The 23,766-nt window shown below is 38.7% G+C and overlaps 2 protein-coding genes across 2 annotated transcripts in view; both read right to left on the bottom strand.

Moving 5' to 3' along the window:
- The window catches only part of LOC141541804 (guanylate-binding protein 1-like), a 125,426-nt gene that overhangs the window by 36,422 nt on the left and 65,238 nt on the right, over nt 1–23,766 (bottom strand). The gene's annotated exons all lie outside the window — the stretch shown is intronic.
- On the bottom strand, nt 1,273–23,481 carry LOC141541803 (guanylate-binding protein 7-like). The gene is made up of 11 exons (XM_074266290.1): nt 23,356–23,481; nt 20,441–20,630; nt 14,692–14,819; nt 14,471–14,580; nt 11,734–11,930; nt 10,033–10,278; nt 8,448–8,728; nt 7,433–7,645; nt 6,848–6,950; nt 5,029–5,222; nt 1,273–3,095 (listed from the first exon to the last, which is right to left on the bottom strand). The coding sequence occupies exons 2-11, from the start codon at nt 20,622–20,624 to the stop codon at nt 2,871–2,873; spliced, it is 1,881 nt and encodes a 626-aa protein (XP_074122391.1). The 5' UTR covers nt 20,625–20,630; nt 23,356–23,481; the 3' UTR covers nt 1,273–2,870.

The following is a 23,766-nucleotide window of genomic DNA, read 5'->3' as shown; positions in this document are numbered from 1 at the left end:
GAGGGGTTTATCTTCAGATGACATATCTTTTAATACTGATCATGAGGTTGTATTGGCAAAGATAGTGCAATCACTTGCCATTTCCTTCTTCAGTGGATCGCCTTTAATCAAAATTCTCCATTATGAGCTGCCCATATATGGATAACCTTATATGGTATAGTTCATAGTTTCTACACAAGTCCCTTCACTCCAACAAGAAAAGGATTAAGACCAGATGTCTCTTTCAATGGATATTTATCTTGAAGACACAGCAAGATTGGAAATTCAAATATTTTCCCACAGCAGAAAGGTCACACTTTATCACCTCTTTTTCTGGCAAGAATGGGTTAAAACTTAAAGCAGGTTCTACATAGAATTTGTCCCCCTCCCACAAGTGTGCTTCTGAATTCACCATATCACTGGTTAATTCACTGTGGCTCCCTATTGTATATCTTTATGCTACTCTGAGCCAAACAGGTTGCTCAGGATTTGAGTCCTTGCTGTGGACTCTTTGACTTAACTACAGGATATAATAAATGCAATGAGATAGAAGCTGGATTGTCAAGTAAGGCTATGCTGTTGGTGTGATTGCTTCTTCATCTTCCTCTGAGAGAACTTAACTCAGAGTAAATATATGGGACAATTACTTACCAATTCCTTTTGTCCAAGGGATAGGGAAAGGAAAGATAGAGAGACAGACTTTTGTTTGTCATGGGTTGGAAGACTAACCAAGACCTGTACTTGGTTACCTTATTATTTCCCCTTTATTTTGTCTCGTCATCCTTCTGAAATAAAAGTGCCCCTTGAAATCCAATTTGATTAAAGTATTTTATTTTCTTGCTCAAATTGATAGTGAGAGAACAAAGAGGTTTTCCCTGGTAGGAGAGGGCCCTGAATCCATTTTGACCAGAGAAAAAGTCTGGGGATAATCTTTATCACTTAGGTCTAATAAGTCTATCTATCTATATCTATATCTATCTATATCTATATCTATATCTATATCTATATCTATATCTATATCTATATCTATATCTATATCTATATCTATATCTATCTATATATCTAAATCTGTAAATCTATAGAGATAAACATCCAGATGAAATGAAGCCTATGGAACTTAATATTGAAATACTTGCAACTTTCTGCTAGTTTACATTTGTAGTCCTGGTGCCCCAGAAAGTTTGGAAACTTCTGAGTTAGAAGTTAGTTGATTAGAAGTTGCAAATATTCAATTTCTTTACCAGGCATTTGCCCATATAAACTTCATTTATTAGTCAAGAAAGTTCTCTTTGCTTGGAGATATTAAGGGCACAACTTGCAAAGTCAGTTTATTGATTAGGAAACTTAATATATTGAACATCTTCTGGGTAACAGTAGAGACAGGATTCCTGAGATACCTATCTAATATCAACCAAAAAGAAATAAGATTTCCAGCCAGAAGGGTCACAAGAGATCATCTAGCTCAGCCTCCTTATTTCACAGAGGAGGAAACTGAGCTTGGGGAAAGTTAAGGGATATATCCAAGATCAGTCACCTAGGAAGGAAATATCAGGGTTGTTATTTGATCTCTGATCTTGTGACTACAAACTGTAAGAAAAAAAACTAAGAAGTTTTTTAGCCTTTAAAAGACACAAAGGTAGAATCTAGAGTCTACCCAGAATGGTCTGAGACCCTGATATACAAGAGTCACAATTATTTATAGTTCTCTTGATTTATATAAACTGCCATCTGATTAGTTATATCATATATATTCAGTGTGCTGTTTAATGAAGCAGGATTTTGGCTCACACAGGACCCTTTTCCATCATAAGCGCAAGAGCTCATTACATTTTATTATAAAGATGATTGATATGGTTATATACTTAATAACAGTGGTCCTCAAACTTTTGAAATAGGGGGCCAATTCACTGTCTCTCAGACTGTGGGAGGGCCGGACTAGAGTAAAAACAAAAGCTCACATTCTGTCTCCGCCCCTCATCCCATTTGCCATAACCCGGCGGGTCACATAAACGTCCTCAGCAGCCACATCTGGCTCACAGGCCATAGTTTGAGAACCCCTGCTTTATAATAATTAGAGTTATACTTCTTATGTCCACTAACACAGCAATATGCCTGGGACTACCTCATACTTTGATTACACACAGATTTTCAATGGGTCTATATTCTTCCATTAATCTCACAGAGTTATTTTTTATACAATTAAGATAACTGACAGCTGATAAATGACTATAAAGCAAGGTATTGATTAATTATCTTCCTTATTTCATAACCCAAAACACTTTCTATTGATAACTTCAAAGTATAAGTAGGGGTTTTGAAATCAGGAACTACTCCACTGGACTTTTAAAAATGTTAAGTATCACAGGGAAAATTTATATGTTTTTTCTAAAGAGGGGGATCAAGAGAGTGGTCAGAACATATTTACAATCAAAAGTTCTTGGGGTAAGTCCCTTCTTCAGTGTGAGTTTGGGCAGATCTCTAAAGTAAAGCATTTCCTACTATTAATAGTTAACATTTTTATAGCATATTAAGGTTTCAAAATAACTTTACTCTTCATCCTCACAAAACCTATTAATATATTGTTACCACCATTTTATGATGAGAAATCAAAAACACAGAGTTTCAGTGACTTTCATGGGTCCTAGAAGTAGGCCTATAATTGGCTGATGCCAGATTTAAACTCAGGTCTTCCTGACCTTAAGTACTGTTAGGGACAATGAGGCATTGCTCTTCCTGAGATGTCACATAGCCTATATGTTAAAGGCCACAACTAAGTATGAAGGAGCTGGATGATTCTCCAAAAGCCTCACATTCATACACAAGGAGATCTTAACTTCATTTTTTAAGGTGGTATAGCATTACTGGATAATTTTCTTTTGAGAAACTGAAACTTATTCGGACAAAGAACTGGCTAATGCCTTTAACTGTATTCCAACAAATTTTCCTGCACCAGGTAATGTGTGTATCATTACATTGCCAATTGTATCTAAAGTTTTGGGCAACCAACTAAACTTGTTGTTCTCAGCATCCTCAATCTTTGCTTGTAGGCCTTCAATTGTTTTGTTCATCTCTTCAGCTTTCTTTTGAAAGCCTTCCTCCATCAGCTTCTCTTGTTCCTAAGACAAGACAAAACACCAACATATCAGCATTACACTTCTGGTCATCCCCATTTTATCAAGAATTAATCACCTCATGTATTTCTGCTAGATAAGATGTGAGACTTAAATAGATTAGAGGAAGGGGAAAATGCAGTGAGGATTTCTCCTCAAGGGATGCTCCTGGGCAATGGAAAAAACCATTCAGAATTTTAGGACTTCTCTGCTGTGACTCAGCACTTCCCAACTACCAGAGATAAAAAGCTGGACCTTAGGGCCAATGCTCAAGTCTGTAGCAGCTGAGTACCAGGCCATTTGTGTTAGAATCATGCTCCTAAAGAGTGGGGAGGAGCTCAATAGTACAGTGCTGGACTTGGTGTAAGCATGGCCTGAATTTGAATCCTGCCTCTGACCCTTACTAGCTGTGACTGGACTTATGTTCCCCAATCTATAATAGCCCCCAGCTACTTAGCTTATTGTGAGATAATGTTTACTTTGTAAGCCTTACCTTGATATTTAAATGCTAGCTCTCATCTTCAACATTATTTTCAATTTCTAATCAAGTGGCCCAGATGTTAGAAAAAAAGAGGCATAAAATATTTTCTAGAGTGACTCAGGATGGGCTCAAGTCAACTTCAAAGGGATTTGACCTTTTGCTCAACAGTGAAAGTAATGTGGATGGACATCTAACCTCTCTTGCTGGCCTAGGCTAGTTTCCATGAATTTAGGCAGGGCCTGTTCTAATCCACAGCACTTTAGGTAGGCCCTTATTGATAATGGTTCGAAGGGAACCTGATCAGTCACTGGATATGTTCTTGTTCCATGACCCAGCAGTTTGGGGCTCAGGTAGGAGTCTGGGATACTTGGCTTCATTGTAGCAGCCCCAAACCTCAGGGGGCTCTGGAGGAAACTTGCACTGGCCATGGTCCTTAGTATGGAAATTTTCTTCTCACTGCTACGGGGTTAGAAGTCCTAATCACAGGACCTGAAAAATTCATGTCACTTTTTGAACTCTCAGCCATTTCCGGCAGGGTGGTGCTGATTGTACTGGTAGAAGAAATGTCACTGTAGTCACCTCCATCCTTGAGGCCATAGGGCTAGCTCACTCATTCTTACATTCTTAGAAAAGAGCAAAGGATTTGGGGATTGCCACACTAGGGTGGCAGAGGGACCTGAACTTAGGGCTCTATAGTTTGCATAAGAGATGCAGACTGAGATAACTTTAACAAGGAAAGTTGACAGGACTTTCTGCCTTCAAGACAAAATAAATCCTGATAGGTGTAATGGGGTGATTGTTGGTAAACTTCAAAAATAGTTTTAAAGGGGAATGCATAAAGTAATTGGGATGGCCCTGGATCTTTGTTCCAGAGAGTTTGGTTCCTGGGTTCCAGAATCTCCTACTGGGGAGGAAAGCCCATTCCAATTAAGGCTCACTGAGGGATGTTTTCTGGACTACTGTCTGTGTGCTGAGTTGTCAGTCTTGTATAAAAAGGATGAAGCAGAAAAGCTTCTGGGCATTAGTTCTTAGCTTTGAACTAACTGTGTCTTCTGGGTAACTAGAAAAGCACAGACTTTGGTGGGGGCTTGTGAACTTTGACTTTCAGAGAGTGAAGACTTGAAGAATGACTTGAGCTTGGTAAAGACTTGCTTGGGCAGCTCATTGGGAGAGTTGGAGATGCTTTTTGAGTGACACAAAATCACTGGATCTGTACTACAACAATAATTTGTGAGGTAGATGTTAGTAACACTAAATTACAGGTGATAAAACTGAGGATGAGGAGGAGAAAAGGGGTCAAGCCTAGAACTTCTGATTAAAAGTCCAGGGTCCTTACTCTTCCCTATGCTGAGTCACATGAAGACAACTTTTCCTTCCCTGTTTGTCTGCCCATCCCTTTCCTGCCATGTTAGTGGTGTTACATCCCAAGAATAGCCATTGATCCTACTTTCCCTATACCTTCAGTTTAGAGTCCAGAATCATTTTCTGTTCTTGCAGGATCTTGTGTCTCTCTTCCACCATCTTCCTTTCCAATTGATTTATGTTTTCTTTATAACTTCTCTCCTGAGTTTCCATCTTTTGCTGCATTTCAACTTGCTGCTGTTGCAACAACTTCTTCTCTTTCTCAGCTGCTTCTCTTTTGCTCTGTTCAACTTTTGGAGGGAGTAGAAAGCATGAGATTAAATAAGTAAAATAAGCATTCATCTCCTGTCAGTTAGTGAACAGTCCTTTTTAATAAGTGCTTCCTAGGCCCTGTGCTAACCACTTGCCAGACAAAAAGAAGTAAAAATATTTTTTGCATGGAAGATAATATTCTAATGGAAGAATCCACTTTGAAATCATTATGTAGATTCAAGAACTATAATAATGAAGAGGAGGCAATATGAATGGGGGAGGTGGAAAATTACATTAACAGCTGAAGGGATGAGGAAAGGTTTTTTGAAGGAAGTGGAATTTAACTGATTTCATTGAGGGAGTTAAGATTAGCTAAGAAGCAGTGTTTTTCAGAGCATTAATGACTAGTGGAAAGGCCTGGAGAAGAGAAATGGCTTGGTGTGTCTGGGCACTGCAAGAATAGGAGGTAAGTGGTGCTAAAACAGTAGGCAAAGAGAAGAATGGACTATAAGATAACAAGAGGTAGCAAGGGGTCAATTTGTGTTGGACTTTATATGTGGAGGAATTCATAGATGATCTTAGAGGTAATGGAAAGTCATTGGAAATCCTTGAAAGTCAAGGAAACCGAGGGACTTAGGAGCACAAGGGCTTGGGTGTGGGAATTGAGTGAACCTCACTAACTTGATACTGTGCCCCAGTGCTGGAACCAACTCAGTTAAATTTCTATTCTATTATGGTTCTAGTCCAAATTCTGCCTTGTGAGAAAACTTTATTCATTTGTTGGAATTACTGTATTACTGTCAGTTGCCTGACTATAAAACTGGATCACTTCAAGCTGCAATTTAGAGACATTTAAACAAAGTCATAGTTTCTGCTGACCAGAAACTCCATGAGATCCTAAGACTGATGCAAGGAATTTTCTTACAGTTGTGCATCTCAAGAATCTCAGGATTATTTTTAAAGGTATTTTTTCCACGTTGCTTTGATTGTTCAGAGACATTTAAAGAGTAGTAAGATGTTTTGTTTTCTGATTTCTGGGAATTTCATTGGAAAAATGCCTAATATTTTAAATAATTTGAAACCAGATTACATAATATTGTATTGTTTCCATTTAATTAATTGGTATTATTTGATTATTTTTAATTTTAAAATTTAATTTTAATGTATAGAAGTCTGTCTCTCCTGTATTTTGGATCCAGTGCCAAAGCTGAAGAAGGACCTGATCCCAATGTAGGGGACAGTTGGCGCGCATTGCTTAATATACATCCATTTGTTCAAATGTTTGAATCTTTGTTTCCTTAGTCATTTTGTCTCTCACTTGCCACAAGATCATTGAGCAGAAGGGTGACAGATGTATTTTCTCCTGAACTCAGATTGTAAACTGACTATGAGATAGGGATGGCAATTTTTAAAATTAGTCTTTTTCTTGATTAGACCCAGAGAACAAGAGCTGACAGTGTCTGGGAGAGTAGAATTCTATAACCTGCTGCATTTTACAATCACGATCACAGTTGCTATTAAAAATGGATCTGGAACTGAGAAAGTAGAAAAGAAAGAATCCTGTTTCACAAAAGTCTTCCTGTCCCATTGAAGCCATTGGGGAGGGCCAAACCCATCATAATCTCTACATGATTAGATCATCACACACCACAGCTCCTTATACCTTGCAAGGCCTTCTCTTGTTCAGTGAGAGCTTGATCTGTCTGCAGGATGGAATCTTCTGTCACTGCCAATGACTGTAGAAACTTTTGGAGGACCGCATCTGCCTGGACAAGCATGTAAGCAGAGACACATAATTTTCCTGAGACCACATCAGTTCCTGGGAAGGATATACTTTTTGGGGCAGGAGCAGTGTCTGCTCTTGAGGTTAGAGTATTCTTTTTATTCAAAAAGTATTGAAAACATTTGATTACATGATCTCAAGAGTAACAAAAAGCCAGGCCACAAGGAGGTCCAGCTGTGGACATCACAGTTCATTCTAAGCTGGAACCTGGGCTTCCAGGCCAGTCTGCATTAGGCCTGGCCTCTTAAGACCTCTTATGGCTCAGCTTCCTAAATAGCTTATTCTCTAGGTAGGAAGAAGGGATTTCTATCAAGAATTTCCAGCTGAGATGTGAACTAAAATTCACCAGGGTTCTAGACTTTCTCCTCCTGAAAGTCATTGCTAGGCGACAGTCACTGCTCTAATACCCAGTGCAAACAATGGAACCCTCCTTGTAATGTCATCCTCACCTTGGTCTTTCCTCACCTTTAATCCTTTCCTGGGCATTTGATGATAATTGTTTATTATGTCTTCTTTTTCTTTCCTGAAAAGATTGTAACCCCCTGACACAGAGAAGGTGCCTTTAGAAATGGCTTCTCTCAGGGACTGTGAGAGGTACTCAAGCTGAGCTTGACAGTATTCGGTTGATACTTCTTCATTTTGACATATGAAACCATCCTTCTTGGTTTCTAAGATTTGCTGCCAGTGAAACATGAAGAGAAGCAGAGAAAAGGATGAGATGTTAACAATAGTAATAATAACAAAAAATGATTGACATGATATCTCAAAGGTTAATAAAGTATTTTAAATGCTCTATTTCATTGTGAAGTGCGTGAGACACTAAAGAAACCATTGCGATGTCTACCTGTTCACTTTTTCCAGCAAAATGGGATAGAACAAAAACCAAACCCTGGCCTGGAAGTCTGGAGACCTGGAATCTGGTTTTACTTCTGCTACTCTATAGCTTGGTCACAGTGGACAAGTCACTTGTCTTGTCTGGAATCCAGACCTCATTCTCCACAAGAAGTGATTCCATCAAATGATCCTCCATGTCCCTGCCAGTCCTGAAAGCCTATGCTAATGGTTCTCTCTTTGGATTGGTCCAAATAAGTGCTGCAAACTTAAGTAAGACAGAGCAGACATGTGGGCTGACAGGAGATACTGCTAGAAGGAAGCTGAGGATGATAGGATCGGGAAGGTGTATGGAGATGAGTGAGTCTGCTCTTGAGAAAAACTCTAGTGTGCTCTAAGAGCTCTCTGATGCCAGCTACTCAGCAAATGTGAGAGCGGGGTGGGGGGATTTTACCTTTTAAGAACCTATTTCAGTGAGTCACAAGGAAGGAGCATTTTTTCATAGTGAGCTTTAGGCTGGAGAGAGCAGGCTCTTTTCTCATGATCAAAGGAGACAGGCCCCAAGGTAAAATAATTGGAAAGAGGCTGATTAATTTCTGTGTTTACACAGAAAAGAGAAAAGAAAGGATAAATGATGGAGAGAACGTACCATCAGTTCCTTCTGAAACTTCTGGTTCTCATCCTTGAAAGAATGCTTCATGAAAATTGAGAGGGCTTCCTTCTCACACTCTGTATGGATGCTTAGCAGGTCCTGGAGGGTTTCTGTGGGGAAGTCCACCTTCAGGGCCATCTGCTCCACATAATGCTTTGCCGCTTTTTGCACAGCATCTGGGTTCTCAGTCTGAGCCAAAGACAACACTGCATTCTCCAGGCAGGGAACGTCACCACTAGAGATTGTCCTTACATAGGTCTCCAGCAGCTTTCCCAACCCTGTTATACAAGAAGAAGTAGAAGATGATGGGAAAAGAACCATGATTCAATATGGTGGTAGGAGTACTCATGTCTAGCCAATGATCTCTCTAAACAATCTTAGCAAGTAGGTTTTCATCACAACTAGATCATTTTGCCTAAAGGGGAGAGCATGACAACTCAATTCAGCCTCTTCTAATGTTTTTTAATGATTAAAAAGGTTTGGAAGTATCAATTATTTATCAAGCCTATATATGCCATTTGGCCAATTCTCATTTCTCCTAATTTTGACCTTTGATCAAGGGGAATGGATCCAAGCGTTCTTCCTGGGTTTATTCTTCTGGGAATTTCCATCCTTTCACAGATTCTAGCTCTCTTGCTCTGGCAATGTTTGACCTTGCCTATATGTTTTCTAAAATGTTCTGGGCAGAAATGAATACCAAATACCAGCTGTTGTGTACATGGAGCTAGGTAACATCAGGGGGAGAATTATTTCCTCTATTCTCAACAATAAATTCTTGAATAATTTTGCATTTCAGACTATGTAATTATAATGAACTCATAATTGATGGAATTATCCAGATCTTTTCCCCAAGAACTGTTGTCTATCCATGTCTTTTCTATCTTCTACTTACGGCGGTTTTTATAGCCAAATGGAAACTTTGCACTTCTTTTGGAAGGATTCATTATGCAATAAGCATTATTAGCCTTCTCAGATAGAGTTGATTTCATTTAATGTATTAGTTATTTCTTGGGATCTCCATATGGGATTATTATTCCGTTTGCTTCTTCTATAACTTTGACACTTAGAGAAAGGCCTAAAGCCCTAAACCTTGGCAATATAATCTTCACTTCAATTTGACTTCTCTTAAGGATCATTCAATATATTCTAAATCTACCTCATGGTATCATCATCTGTTATATCTTAATGTTGTTCATATTCATAGCATGACCTATGTTAAATAGTCTCTTGAAATCTAACTATGCTAAATTGGCTCTATTCTTAAGATCTATATCAAACCTGTTACACTTGCAAAGAAATTTGCTTAATCTGATTCCTTTTCTTTGTTCTCACAAACCATCTTTTTAAAAATACACTGTAAAATTTGGTCAGAATTTGGTCTCTCCATCAGAGAACACAGACATAGTCTCAGAGTGCATATTTCTAGAGATTTTTAAACTGGAAAATGAATTAAAAAGAAGAAAGAAACTCATGCTTATATGAGGATTAATACACAAAATTTACAATATTTACACATGAATAAAGAGACAAGGAACCCATATCAAATTTCAATCAGGAATGCAGTGAGGCTAAGGAAACTTACGTCTTCCATTGATCATGATACCCCCACTGAGGGTCTTGGGTTTTGCACTGGAAAAGATGTAAGAACAAAAGCTGTCTGTCTGAGTCCTGAATGAAGGCTCCAGTTCTCGGTCTGGGACATCTTCAAGACAGGCTAAGAGTGACTTATCATTTGTTGGACGATCAAAAGTAAAACACTTCCTTTTTGGAAAGAATTTTCTGATACACTCTCGTGGAAGGTTGGCCACTTCAACTCTGGGGTTCTTGCCTGAGAAATAGGAAAACAATGATCAAGGGAAATGGTGCATGCCTAGGACAAAGAGCTGAAGAACATGTTTAAGCCTGGGAATTGTTTTATTAAAATTTGTATTAATCCATGACACTTCTGGCCTTTTCTTCCTGAAACCCTTAGCTCTCTGCGAACATTTGGTATTAGAGTGCTTATAAGAAAAGGCCTTGCAAATCCCTACAGCTTTTTAAACCATGATCCCACAGTTATTTTATTGGTTTATTTACCTATCTTTTACATGTTTTCTCCCTCTAGCATATAATCTTTTTGAGAGGAACTATTGTATTTTTATCCCTTATGTCCAGCAACTAACATAGTCAGGTAGAATAGATATTTAATCAGTGCTTGTTCAATGGAATAGAAGGAACTCATTGTCAAACATGATTTCAAGATATTTCAGTGGCATTAGTGTCCCTGCCAGTATTCCATCAGGAAGTTATTTCCCAGTCTACAATGAAGATAGGGCACAATAAGAGATTTGTACCTTAAGGGATACAAGGCTTTATGAAGCATGTTAAAGAGAGAGAGGTTACCAGAGTGATCATAGACATTCATGGGAATGTGTGATGGTCAGTCAGAAGTCTTTAGGACAAGTAAGATATGTTTGAGAGAGATATAGCCAATCTTCTTCTAAATATCAAGGTGAGAAACTAGCTTACTACCTAATGGATGCATACTTGGGCTTTTTTTTTTTTTTTTTTTTTTTTGCTGAGGCAACTGGGGTTAAGTGACTTTTCCAGGGTCACACAGCTAGGAAGTAACTTGGGGCATTTTTTAAAAGAGATTTTGGAGTCCAAACTCTTAATTTTATAGATGAGGAATTTGAGACTGGGAGACATTGGCCAAAATTCACCCGGGCAGTAAGAAGCCAGAGCTGAAATTTAGAGCCAGGGCTTTTGATCCCAAATGCCCATTTCCTTTTGGTTACACAATACAGCCTCTGAAGTACATGTCTTTTTCTTTTTATCCAAACGATCTATATTTTTAGTAGAGAGGAAGAATTTCTCAGGCTATGCTTTGAATTGAAGGAAATAATCATTAAAATCAAATCATTCCCTTTTACTGAAATTCCATGCTCACCAACAACTATAGGGCATTCAGAAGCATCACCGTCATTTTAAAAATAGACAAAATACAAAGCCCTAATAAAAGTGGGGAAAGTCAGCTACCTCAGCGAATACTCCTACCCTGAATAAGTCTGTAGAGTACCAAACTCTGGAGCTACAAAAATCATATTAACTGACCCTCACCAAAAATCTTAACAACCTTTATAAGTTAAATCCTTCTTTTCCTTTGTTCATGGGATTCAAAAGATTAAGCCTAAGGAAAAAGCATTTCAGCTTAAAAAGAGGGGGGGGGGGACATTTTGGTGTCAGTTCCCCCTATACTGACCAGGGCAATCCATGTGTTCAATTTTGATTTCTGGGAAATTACCTTTACTGAGCTTCAAGGCATTTTCCAGGTACTGATCTGAGGTAATGGGGCATCCATCTATCTTCAATTCCAGGGTGAAATCGCGCACGGTCCACACAAAGTCTGGGAAGAAGCCCACAAACTCTTCAGACTCCTCTTCTCCAGCAGCATTAGGTGAGGATTTGATCTTGATTAGCTTGGTCAGTTCTGTTACATATCTAAGGTCATGGATAAGGGTTAGCAACCTCTCTCTGCATCATCATTTTTCAGTCCTACTTCTACTTTTACTCTGTTCTTGTCTCTCCACTGAATCTTATAAACATTCTCTCCCCCTCCAGAGGGGCTTCTCTAGTAATGGATTTTAAACATTGATATAAAAGCAGAAAGGAAGAGCTTTTCAGTGAAGTCCCTGAACAACTGGATGCATTCTTCAGACAGTGTGTGAGACATTAGATCTCATCTTGTTTCCTGAATACAAGCTCTTATCCAGAACTGGTCAGTCAAGAAGCAAGTGCTTACTGTGTATAAGGTATTTTTCTAAGTGCTGGGCAGAGAAATAAAATGAAAGATGGTAGCAGGAATAGAGCATCGGACTTGAAATCAGGAAGGTTCATCTTCCTGAGTTCAAATCTGCATCAGAGTCTGAGGTGATACCTGTCCAAACCACTTAATCCTGTTTATATCAGTTTCATCCTTTGCCAAATGATCTAAAGAAGGAAATGGGAAAACCATTCTAGTAATTCTTCCAAGAAAAACCCAACTGGGGTCAAAAATAGTTGGACATGATTGAACACTTGAATGACAGAATATATTCCCTCTACTCAGGGTGGTCACATCCTAATTAATATAATAAGTATAATATAAATATAATCATAAACACTTATTAATACTATGTGCACATTCAGGATTTATGGCTATTTCTGTGTGTATATCATTGTTGGTAGCAACATAAATCCTTAATGTAAAGGTCCGGTAATCCCTGAGGGAAGGCAGGAATATAAGGAAACTTTGTTGAAGGTGAGATTTGAATGAGATTTGGAAGAAAGAAAGGAATAGGAAGTAGGAGGAGGAAGGGAATTCCAGGCATGTAGGACAGTAGGGACAAAGGCACTGAATGAGATGCTACTATCAAGTGAGAAGAACAGCAAGAAGACCAGTGTCCTTTGATGATTGTGTATCAGGAGAATGTAATGTGTAAGTAAGTTTGACAGAAAATTTGATAGTTGGTTCTAAGATAATAGGATTTACTGGTGGCTCTGAAATTGATGATGGGGTAACATTGTCAAATCAGTGCATTATGAAATGTGCTTTTGTAAAAGAATGGACGATGGAGTGGGGTGACAAGAGATTTTGGACAAGACCAATCAGTAGTCTATTGCAATAATCCAGGTATGGGGTGAAGAGGACCTGAATGGGAACACAACTGACGAAAGAAGGGGGTGCAAAGGAGAAATCTTATTAATGTAGCAATGAAAACTCATGATAATTGTTTGGATGTAGATAATGAAAGGCACTGAAGAGCTGAGCATGGCAGCTCGATTGAGAGGTGGGAGACCTGGGGGATGGTTGTGTTCATGACATGAAGTTGTGAAGACAGAAGGGTTTCTCAGAGAAGAAAATGAATTCTGTTTTGGTCAGGTTGCATTTGAAATGTCTATAGGGGGTTTAGTATGAGATGTCTAACAGACAAATTAAACTGAGAAACTGGAGCTCAGCAGAGGGGTTGGGGTTGGATAAATATATGAGAATGTCATCAGTGTAAAAATGATTGGTGATTGAGTCCTTTGGAGCCAATGGGATTTTCAAGCTAGAAATTTCGTAAAATGGGAGAAAACCCTACAAGACATCAAAGATCAGTTGCTGTGACTTGAACATAGATCTAGCATAAGAGAAGAGGAAAGGTCCAGATTAGCAGGAAGAAAAAGAGGAGAAATTGTGTCATGAAGGCAAGAGGGTGAGGTTATCTTGGAGAAGAGTTTGCTCCACAATGGCAAAGACTGCTGACAAGTGAAGAAGGGTGAGGTTTAAAAAAGGACCTGTTGCTATGGTAGTTCAGAAATTATTGGTCACTTGGAAGAGAAGAGGTTCAGTTGTATGAGGAGGTCAGAATGCATGCTGCAGAGGGTTTAGAAGCTTCTTACAGTGTTTCACTGAATGAACAGAGAGAATTGAAGCTTTTGGAGAAATTTCATGGCACCAAGGGAAGATTTTTAAAGCATGTGCAAACATGGCTGATCATTCAGGTGATAAGGAAGCACTAAGAGATAGGGAGGCCTGAAGATTAGTGAAAGAGGAAGGATGAGAGAAAGGATAATTTGTTAGAAAAGATAGGATGACATGGAATCAAGGGTGTAAGAGGTTTGCTTTGGCAAGGGGAAGGGCCATTTTTCCATAGAAGAGAGAATGGGATGTAAAGGAAGACCTATGTGATAAAGAAGAGTAGAGAAGGAGCTTGTCAATGTTAAGGCAGAGGGAATGATGTAATGACCAAAGCATTTCAGAGCTCTTCATTATGGGAATGGAATACTTATGTATAATGGCGATCTGAACTTGTCCCACCCAAGTCTAAGTTTAGTGCCAAACTATCATCCAAGGATCAGCCAATCAGGCTTGGGAACACTGAGCCCCAGAAGGTTGAGCACCCAATGATAGGCAGAGTAACTCATGAGGACAGCTTTTCAACTCTGCAGAGCTTGTCCTGGTGAAGGAGCATCTGCATTAAGGAGGTCATGGATGTTCTGAAGTTCTGAAAGGATACTGCATCTGTTCCAAGGCCTGGTGGTTGATGGTGTTCATGCTGTTGTACACAAAAGTGCTGCTGAGCAGGACGGCCAGGGCGAAGATCCACGAGTCATTCTTGGGGTCACCCTATAAAAAAGATTATGTGAGTGGGGCTCCCGGGGGGGAGGGAAGCTCACTCCTTCTTAGGTCGCAGAGCTAGGGAGGGGAATTGAGGGAGCAGAATGTCACTATTTTTACCTTTTCCACATCTCCAAGGCCCTCAGTGTCAAGCAGAACCAAGATATGGTCCTGTTTGCTGCGATGGGGGACGCACCACATCCATATGCCCTTTGTCTCAGACTGCACAGTAGAGCCCAGGGAGAAGCCTGCAAGGGAAAGGTGAGACATGAAGGCCCAGTGGAGGCAGGAAAGTTTAGAGACTTTAGTAGCCCAACTCCTGGGATCATTTATGTGCATTTATATAGCACAATCCATGTGTGTTCTGTCTTTCTGTCTTCACAATAATCCTGTAAAGTCTGCATTTTTAAAGATTATCAGAATTTTAAAAAAATATTTTAATGGTATATCATTTCCCCAAATATATGCAAAATAGTTTTTCACATTCACTTTTGCAAAACCTTGTATTTCAAAGTTTTCTTCTTCTCTCAGCCCTCCTCCTACCCAAATGGAGCAAGCAATCTGATATATATTAAACGTGTGCAGTTCTTTTAACATATTTTCATTTTCATCACATTTGACAGATTAATAGGGAAAATGGGTGAAAGGAAATAAATGAAGGAAATAAACAACAATAGAAACAAAAAGGTGAAAATGTTATGCTTTTGTCTACAGTCAGTCTTCATAGTTCTCTCTCTGGATGTGGATGGCACTTTGCATCACTAGTCTATTGGAATTTCCTTGAATCACCTTCTTACTGAAAAGAGCCAAGCCCATGGAGCTATGTATTTCTTCTATCTCTGTAATGTCCAGGCTAGTTTTCTGGAGGTCCTCTGGACAGGCCTTGGTCTCAGCAGGATAGTCACCACAGGGATAGTCAAGAACAGAATCTCAAGTCTTTATCGTCACAGCCTCTCTCCTTCACAGTCTGTGTCTGTCACAGTCTGACCCAGTCTTGATCTTAGTGGAGAAGTGCAGGAGGCAGGAGAGCCACCAGGAGGATAGTCAAATATGGAATGTCTCATTTCCAGTCCTCTCAGTTCTTAAATACCCTATTACAGTTACATCATTACGACATACTGAATATGTGTGAACTAGAGAACCATTACATCAATATGCTCAGTACTAAGTAGTAAATGTATGTCAACCAGAAAACCATCATGTCATCAATCACATTAAGTTAACACCCTGCTGTAAGTATCTTTGGTTCAAGAATACTTTTCCAGAGTCCTGGCCCTCTACATATCTCCTCTTGACAGAGGAGGAAACTGAGATTGGAGGGGGAGTGTATAAATTAAAAGCCCAGGGTGACACAGCCAGGAAGCAGCTTTCACACTCAGGTCTTCCTGCTTCCCAGTCCCACATTACCTAGTACCAGCAGCTGGAGCCAGAGGAGTTCTTGCATTCAGCGCACCCAGAGCTTGGAAGTTAGACTTTTGTGGGTTTTTATAATAATATAATATAATATAATATAATATAATATAATATAATATGATATGATATGATATGATATGATATGATATGATATAATATAATACTTTTTATATATTAGAAGTTAGACTTGTGGGTTTTTATAATAATATAATATAATATAATATAATATAATATAATATAATATAATATAATATAATATAATATAATATAATATAATATAATATATTATAATATGATATGATATGATATGATATGATATGATATGATATGATATAATATAATATAATATAATACTATTTATATATGAGAAGTTAGACTTGTGGGTTTTTATAATAATATAATATAATATAATATAATATAATATAATATAATATAATATAATATAATATAATATAATATAATATAATATAATATAATATAATATAATATGATATGATATGATATGATATGATATGATATGATATGATATGATATGATATAATATAATACTTTTTATATATTAGAAGTTAGACTTGTGGGTTTTTATAATAATATAATATAATATAATATATTATAATATAATATAATATGATATGATATGATATGATATGATATGATATGATATAATATAATATAATACTATTTATATATGAGAAGTTAGACTTGTGGGTTTTTATAATAATATATTATAATATAATATAATATAATATGATATGATATGATATGATATGATATGATATGATATAATATAATACTTTTTATATATTAGAAGTTAGACTTGTGGGTTTTTATAATAATATAATATAATATAATATAATATAATATAATATAATATAATATAATATAATATAATATAATATAATATAATATGATATGATATGATATGATATGATATGATATAATATAATACTTTTTATATATTAGAAGTTAGACTTGTGGGTTTTTATTATAATATAATATAATATAATATAATATAATATAATATAATATAATATAATATGATATGATATGATATGATATGATATGATATGATATGATATAATATAATATAATATAATATAATACTATTTATATATGAGAAGTTAGACTTGTGGGTTTTTATAATAATATATTATAATATAATATAATATAATTATAATATAATATAATAATATAATATTATTTATAATAAAACTGGTATACAAAATCAATGAGAGTTTCTGATGTGCATCTTTTTCTTAACAGTATTAGGCACACTGAAAGATGCAAAACTTTTAGACCAACTCCAGAAAGCTGAGTATAGAGAATAAAGTAGTTGAGAGGAAAGCATCATGGGAGTGTTAGCAGAGAACAAGGAAGCAATTGCTCCTAATGGACAAATAGATGCAGGATAGTTATGGAATGCTGGGCAAGTCATTGACTTTCTGTAGGCTCCTCCCCCACCTAGCCCCTAGGAAAATTTCTAAGCCCTGAAGTGACAGGAGATAGCTGATCTACATGGGAAGTCAAAGTCTTTATCTTTCAGGAAGCACAGGCCAATTTCACCCCCCCCCCCTTCTTAGAATACACACAACACCCAGAAATGAGAAGAGTTCCTAGAATTAAGCCAGCTTAAGTTTCATTCTGAGTCAGAAAGTTGGTCCCTTACACCAAGTCTTCCTAATAGGGAGGTGGAAACAAAGGAAATGGGCTGTTATCAAATATTTGGCAGTGCTAAGCTCTTCAAAATAACTTCTCATTTAATCCTCAAAACAAACAGCCTCAGAGCTCCTAATATTAAATCCACATTTCAATTGAGGAAAAGGTGGCAAATCAAGATTAGGTGACTTGCCTAGAATCCCACTGTGAATCAGACTATGAGTCCACATTTGAATTTGGGCTTTGCTGACTGCAAGTTCACTAGTCTAACCCCTTTGATGGCTTGCCTAGAATGCCCCTGGACCAAACATCTATACAAAGTGCTTACTTTTACTTGATTCCCTTATAAGCCAAAATATTTTCTCCTTAAGAAAACTTATCTTTCTTTTCCCTATTTTCTGTCATTTAGATTTTGGTAGGTATTTTTTTGTCAACATTTATTTTGTTATTATTGTTTGCATTCTTTTAAAGTATCCTTGTTATTTGAGTTCTATAATTTCTGTACTCAGTAGTTTGCCAGATTTACCTTATTTTTGCCTATAGCAAAGCACGGGTGACCCTATAGGAGCCTTAGACAATTATTTGCTAGATTTGGGTATGAGCATCAGAGATACCCAGCTCTTGTAGGTTTGAACCTTTACCAAGAATGCTGCTGTGGGAATGCTGGCTCCTATGTAGACACGTGACTGAAAGGTCTTTACAAACAGTTTAGAGGAATGTAACATTCTGGGAGTTTCCTAGAAACAAAACATTTTAGGTGGGGCTCCATGAGAGCTTCCTGACAGCAGAGAACTTTTCCAGATTCCCAGAGAGAAATTTAGGAAGGGGAAAGCAGGCTGGCGTGACCAAGGACATCCTGTTATGATTTCCTGCAAGTTAATTTAGGGGTGGATGGTGGAAGCTTGTAGAGGATTTGTCCAGAAGGAGCCTGGTAATGACTAACTTTGTTACCCAGGGTTGGTGAAGAGCTCCCCGGATAGGCCTGCTTGACCATTAATGCTACTGACAAAATTATTGACCAACTGGCCCTCAACAGACTGGAAATTCGACCTCAGTGAATCCATTAGGCATCCCGAGCTAGGTCCAGATATGCCAGGAGAATCAAAGCACCACCTTGATCTTGGTCATCACCTCCCATCAGACCTTGTAAGAGTAACTCAAAACCTTTTTCCCAAATCCACTAGAATAGGAGCATCCTTGATCTGCAACTCTGAAAGTTAACTTGTTGATGTTGCTCAGGGCTCACTTTGCATAGAGCATTCAATTAATTAGACTATAAATAAATTTTAGAATGCAAGTTCCAATGTGAGATCTTGCAGAAAGCCCTGACCCAGAAGTAGCAGGGTCTGGGTTCAAATATTAAATCTGTTGTTTACTCCCTGGGTAACTCTGGGCAATATCACTATGCTTCTTTGGGACTGTGTTTCTTCAGTTATAAAAAGAGAGGACATGAATTAAGTGTACCCTGTGGTCTCTTCTCACTCCCAGTGGATGAGCCTATCAGAACTATCAATATGCTGAGAATGCTTCTCTCTTGTGATATGCCTGCTCTGATTAGACAGGAGTGGCTGAGAAGCATCTTATGAGACCAACATAATGCAGAGCAGAAGCCATAACCCTGAGCAGACACAGGGCTGGCAGTGGATAAGAGAGGCAGTTTCTAGGAGACAAGCTGCCAGGAGACAGCAACAGGGACACTTGCCAGTTTTTTAAAAATGCAGACATTTTCAGTGCATTTATTCTGGGGAAATTTTATTCACAAATGTCACAGTGCGTGGTCTAGCTCTTTGGTGGACCCTCCACTCCACCACCTGGCCCCTTCTCTCCTGCCTGCAATGCCTCCCTTTTCCTCTGTGCCTTTTAGTTTCTCTATTTTTCTTCAGTTCTCAGCTACAATTAAACTACAATTAAGTGAGAAGCTTTTCTAGATCCTTTCATGCTAGCTCCTTTCCTTTCAGGATTTTTCTCCCAATTACTTTATATGGATCCCATTCATACCTAGTAGTTTGCGTGTTATCTCCCCCATTAGAGTGTCAGCTCTTGGAGGGCAGGGATTGGATTTCCCTTTCTCCATATCCAGGGCTCTTAGCATAGTTTCTAGCATACAAGAGGCATTTACCAAATTCTTGTGGACTAACAGGAAGGCAACAATAAATGAGGGGCCAATTTTTAAGCCTTCATCAAGTCTCAGACTGGCCTCATAGCAACTCTAACCCTGTGGCATACTGGCCTGCCAAAAGTGACTTCCAAGAGCAGGATGATTTCAGAACAGCCTGGGATGACTTAGGTGAACTGAGGCTGAGTGAAGTGGGAAGAAGCAGGGGCCGATTGTGTAGAGTAACAAGATGTTAGATCTACAAGATGTGTGCTGATGATCTGTGATGGACTTGGCTCTTCTCAGCAATGAGTTGATTGAAGACAGTTCTAATACTCTTGAGATGGAAAATGTCAACCACATCCAGAGGGACAACTATGGAGACTAAATGTGAATGAAAGCATACTTCACCATACTTTTTTGGTTGCTTGTTTACCTTTTTGCTCATGGTTTTCCCTTTTGCGCTGATTTTTCTTTCACAACATAACTAATGTGGAAGGAAATAGGTTTAAAATCATTATACATGTATACCCTCTATGAGGCAGCTCTTGATGGGGGAGAAGGTAAGAGAGGGAGGGGAAAATTGGAATTCAAAATCTTACAGAAATGAATGGCAAAAGCTATCTGTATATGAAATTGGAAAAATAAAATACTAGCGAAAAATGATACAAAAATAGATTCTCATAGCCAAGACACTCCACTTACCTGAGTTCGATCCTGCCAGCCGGTTCATCAAATAGGATTTCCCAGTACGGTACAGTCCAGCAATAGCTACCACCACCACTGGCTTGGTGATTGAAGTTAGAATCTGTAGGGCTTTGGGGTTTAACTTCAGCTCTCCATCAATGTTTTCTACCAGACATATGGGGGCTTCCATGAACAATGCCATGGTCACCTGTAATTGCAAAGGAGCAACTTAGACAGCAATCATGTTTCAGAATTTATTTAAAACTCAACTGAGACAGCTTAGATGAGTTAAAGATTAATAACAGCAGAACAGAGGCTGCTGTGTACTTGTGAAATTTTACTTTTAGGAACATAGAGCTGGTAATGACAAATAATAATGATGATAAGGACAATAATGGCAATCATAATAATTTTTCTGTATTGTTTTGAGAGATATAAAGCTCTTTATAAATGTTATTTTATCCCCATGACAAGCCTGGAAGATAAGTACAATGAGTATATCCATTCTCATAGGTGAGGAAACTGAGGCAGAATCTTTCTGGGTTTAAACACGTGTCTTCCTGATTGTTGGCCAGGCACTCTAACCCCTGCACCACTGGGCTGTCTTGACCAAGTCTTTATTCTTGATCCCTAGAGCATTCTTATGCACCTAGAGAAACTATTTCTAACATTTGAAAGTCCTGTGCTGGAAGTTTCCACTTGATGGATCTCTTTGAGTTATGTCAATCCAAGTCCACAATGTCCACGTCCATGAGTTGGAGTCAGACATAGATGTTTGGGGCACTACTTTGAGATAAAGAGCTTTTTATTAGTGCTTGGTGCTACTATCTCCTTAGGGTTGCCTTTGGGGTGATTTTGATCCATCCTTTCCTTCTTCCGCTCCACCATGAGTTGTGTGATTACTCCTTCAATTTCTATTTCCTGACTCCTATTTTGTTTTCTGAATTTATGGACACCACAGAGCTCCTTGGTTTGATGATAGCATGGTCTTGATCACTAGGATCATGGTAGAGTGGATAGAATTGGTTTGGGAATTGAGAAGTCCTAGATTAATGGTATCTCTGACATGGCCTGGCTGTCTAACTCTAGGTATGTCACATAACCTGCCAATGACCCACAGATCTTTGTAAGACTGACTATAAATTGCAGAACTGTGGTAGGCTGCAGTGGTAGTGAGCATTTCATCCCTAGGATATTCTTACACCAAGGAAACTTTAGCTTCATATTACAGAAAGTCATTGGTGGAGGTCGCTTCTTTTCTATATAGTGAACAAGAACCCCAAATTCTAACTTGATTAAAGGAATCTAGAACCAGCCCCTCAGTAACTGCTTAGTTAATGAGTGAGATAATGGCTATTCTCAGTCCCTCAAGGTAAGGGAGGCCCTAGTGCCAGAGGCCCAGTTGAACCCAACCCTTACACAAGTTGTAGATCGGTAAAGCACTTTCTTGTCATTTCCTGGAGTCAAGATATAAAGCCAGGAGTAGGAACAGTCACTTTCCCTGTCTGACTTCTAGGCAAGATTCCTTTTGTCTGGTTTGTCAATGTTTCCCCTGGATTTCTTGTCCAATGTAGACAGTTTATGGATCTTTACTCTTGGGAACTTCCCAGAGCTTGGACCATGGCTTCCTTTATCATGTCAACCATAGAGGGCAGGTGGTCTCTGTATCTACTCTGAGCTCACGTAATATGTTTCCCACTAGATAATGTAGGATAATGCACGGAGACTTTTCTCATTTCTCTTCAGTATGAAATGGCCAACACCTGAACGTTCTGGATCAGGAAAGCACAAGGAAAAGGGACAGGATGGGCCATCCCCTAACATGGAGCTTATTGAGGCCATAAGGCAAGATGATAATAGGGTTAGGTCTGCAATCAGGAGCAGCTGGACTTGTATCCTGTCAGCTACACATCCCTGGGAGTAACCACAGACCTAATGTTTCTGCATATCAGGTTCCTCATCTGTGCACTGGGCAGAACAGCAAAGGGCCGGCTTTACTGGGTTCTTGTGTGGCTTAAATAAGGTAATACTTCTTTAAAGGTAATTTAGATGCATTCTAGTGTTATTTCTCTTTCTGCTTTCTATGCTCATATTTAAAAAGATTTAGTTTGGACTGCCCCTACCGAATTTGCTCAATCTGTTCTTTGCTTCCTGGATCACTGTCTTGTACTGGTGAGCACAGGCTGACAATAGATTATCATTTGGACAAGCAAATGACAGATTACTATAGTGTCTTTGCTAGGAAAACTCTATGGATGCGGGCCCATGGGATCATGAAGAATCAGACATGCATGAACAATTGAAAACAGCTCCTGCTAACAATTTCCCCATGTGAAGTCCAGTCTTTTGTTAGGAACCAATCCCTGGCAATCATCCCAGCATTCTCCCAGCAGCCTGCTGAACAGCAGCGAGCCCACTGAGCTCAAGGAGACCCAGCAGAAGGGCTATTCCTGCTGTCCATACTGCAACCACCACCTAGGAAGGAGCAGGGTCCTCCTGCGAGTCACTCACACAGAATTGGGAGTGAGGATATACTAGAGCTTCATCTACATTTATCTCCTGGCTGTCAGCTACATCCCACCTGGAGTATTCTAGGAATTCGCCCTCCCCTGCTTGTGAGCAGTTCCCTTCCCAGCTGATGTAGACTCTGGGATGCTGGCAAACTTTACAGATTCTTCCTTCTCCCAGCAAGAACAAAGGCCATTGTCCCTAAGATTGACTAGGTGATAGAAGACCAGGCTCAGCAAGCTTGAAATCCAGTTCTAGTGTGGTTTCCCCTTCACGAGCCTGAGAATCATTGATTCTACACTTCTAAGTCACTCAAGAAATCCGGTCGTCCCATTCCCTGTCTGCTCACACATCATTTGATCAATATTTTTACCAATGAAAAAAGATGCATAAATGGTAATAGAAATCTTATTAATTATGCTTACCTGTGTCACGAGGCTCCAAGCCAACTTCTCCCAAAGTTTCCTCTTTCTTTCTCTCAGCTCCTCTCTTCTTTTCTCAACTCTCCTCTCTTCTTTCTGTTGTTTTTCAAAAAGTTTCTCTCATTTATAGTAAGGAAGGAAAGGGTAGGAGGGAAAAGAGAAATTGAAACCAATCTTGCTTTTTCTAATTTCCTCTGCCCAAAACAAAAGACTGTTTTTTTTAGCAGATCTATGGGTGCGGACTTTAAGAAATGAGTTAAATGCCCAAGTACTCCCCAGATAAGAGGACTTGTATAGGAATATTTTGTAATGCCAATCTCAAAGAAATTCTTTCCAGCTTTGTAGCTTCCAGGAGAAAAGAAAAAATATAGCAAATGTAGATCCTCCAGGTCAGTCCTCCAGGTAGATGGAACT

This window comes from Sminthopsis crassicaudata, chromosome 4, assembly GCF_048593235.1.
Source record: "Sminthopsis crassicaudata isolate SCR6 chromosome 4, ASM4859323v1, whole genome shotgun sequence".
Taxonomy (NCBI): domain Eukaryota; kingdom Metazoa; phylum Chordata; class Mammalia; order Dasyuromorphia; family Dasyuridae; genus Sminthopsis; species Sminthopsis crassicaudata.
The sequence above is the reverse complement of the archived record's forward strand: the minus strand, read 5'-3'. Positions and strand labels throughout refer to the sequence as shown.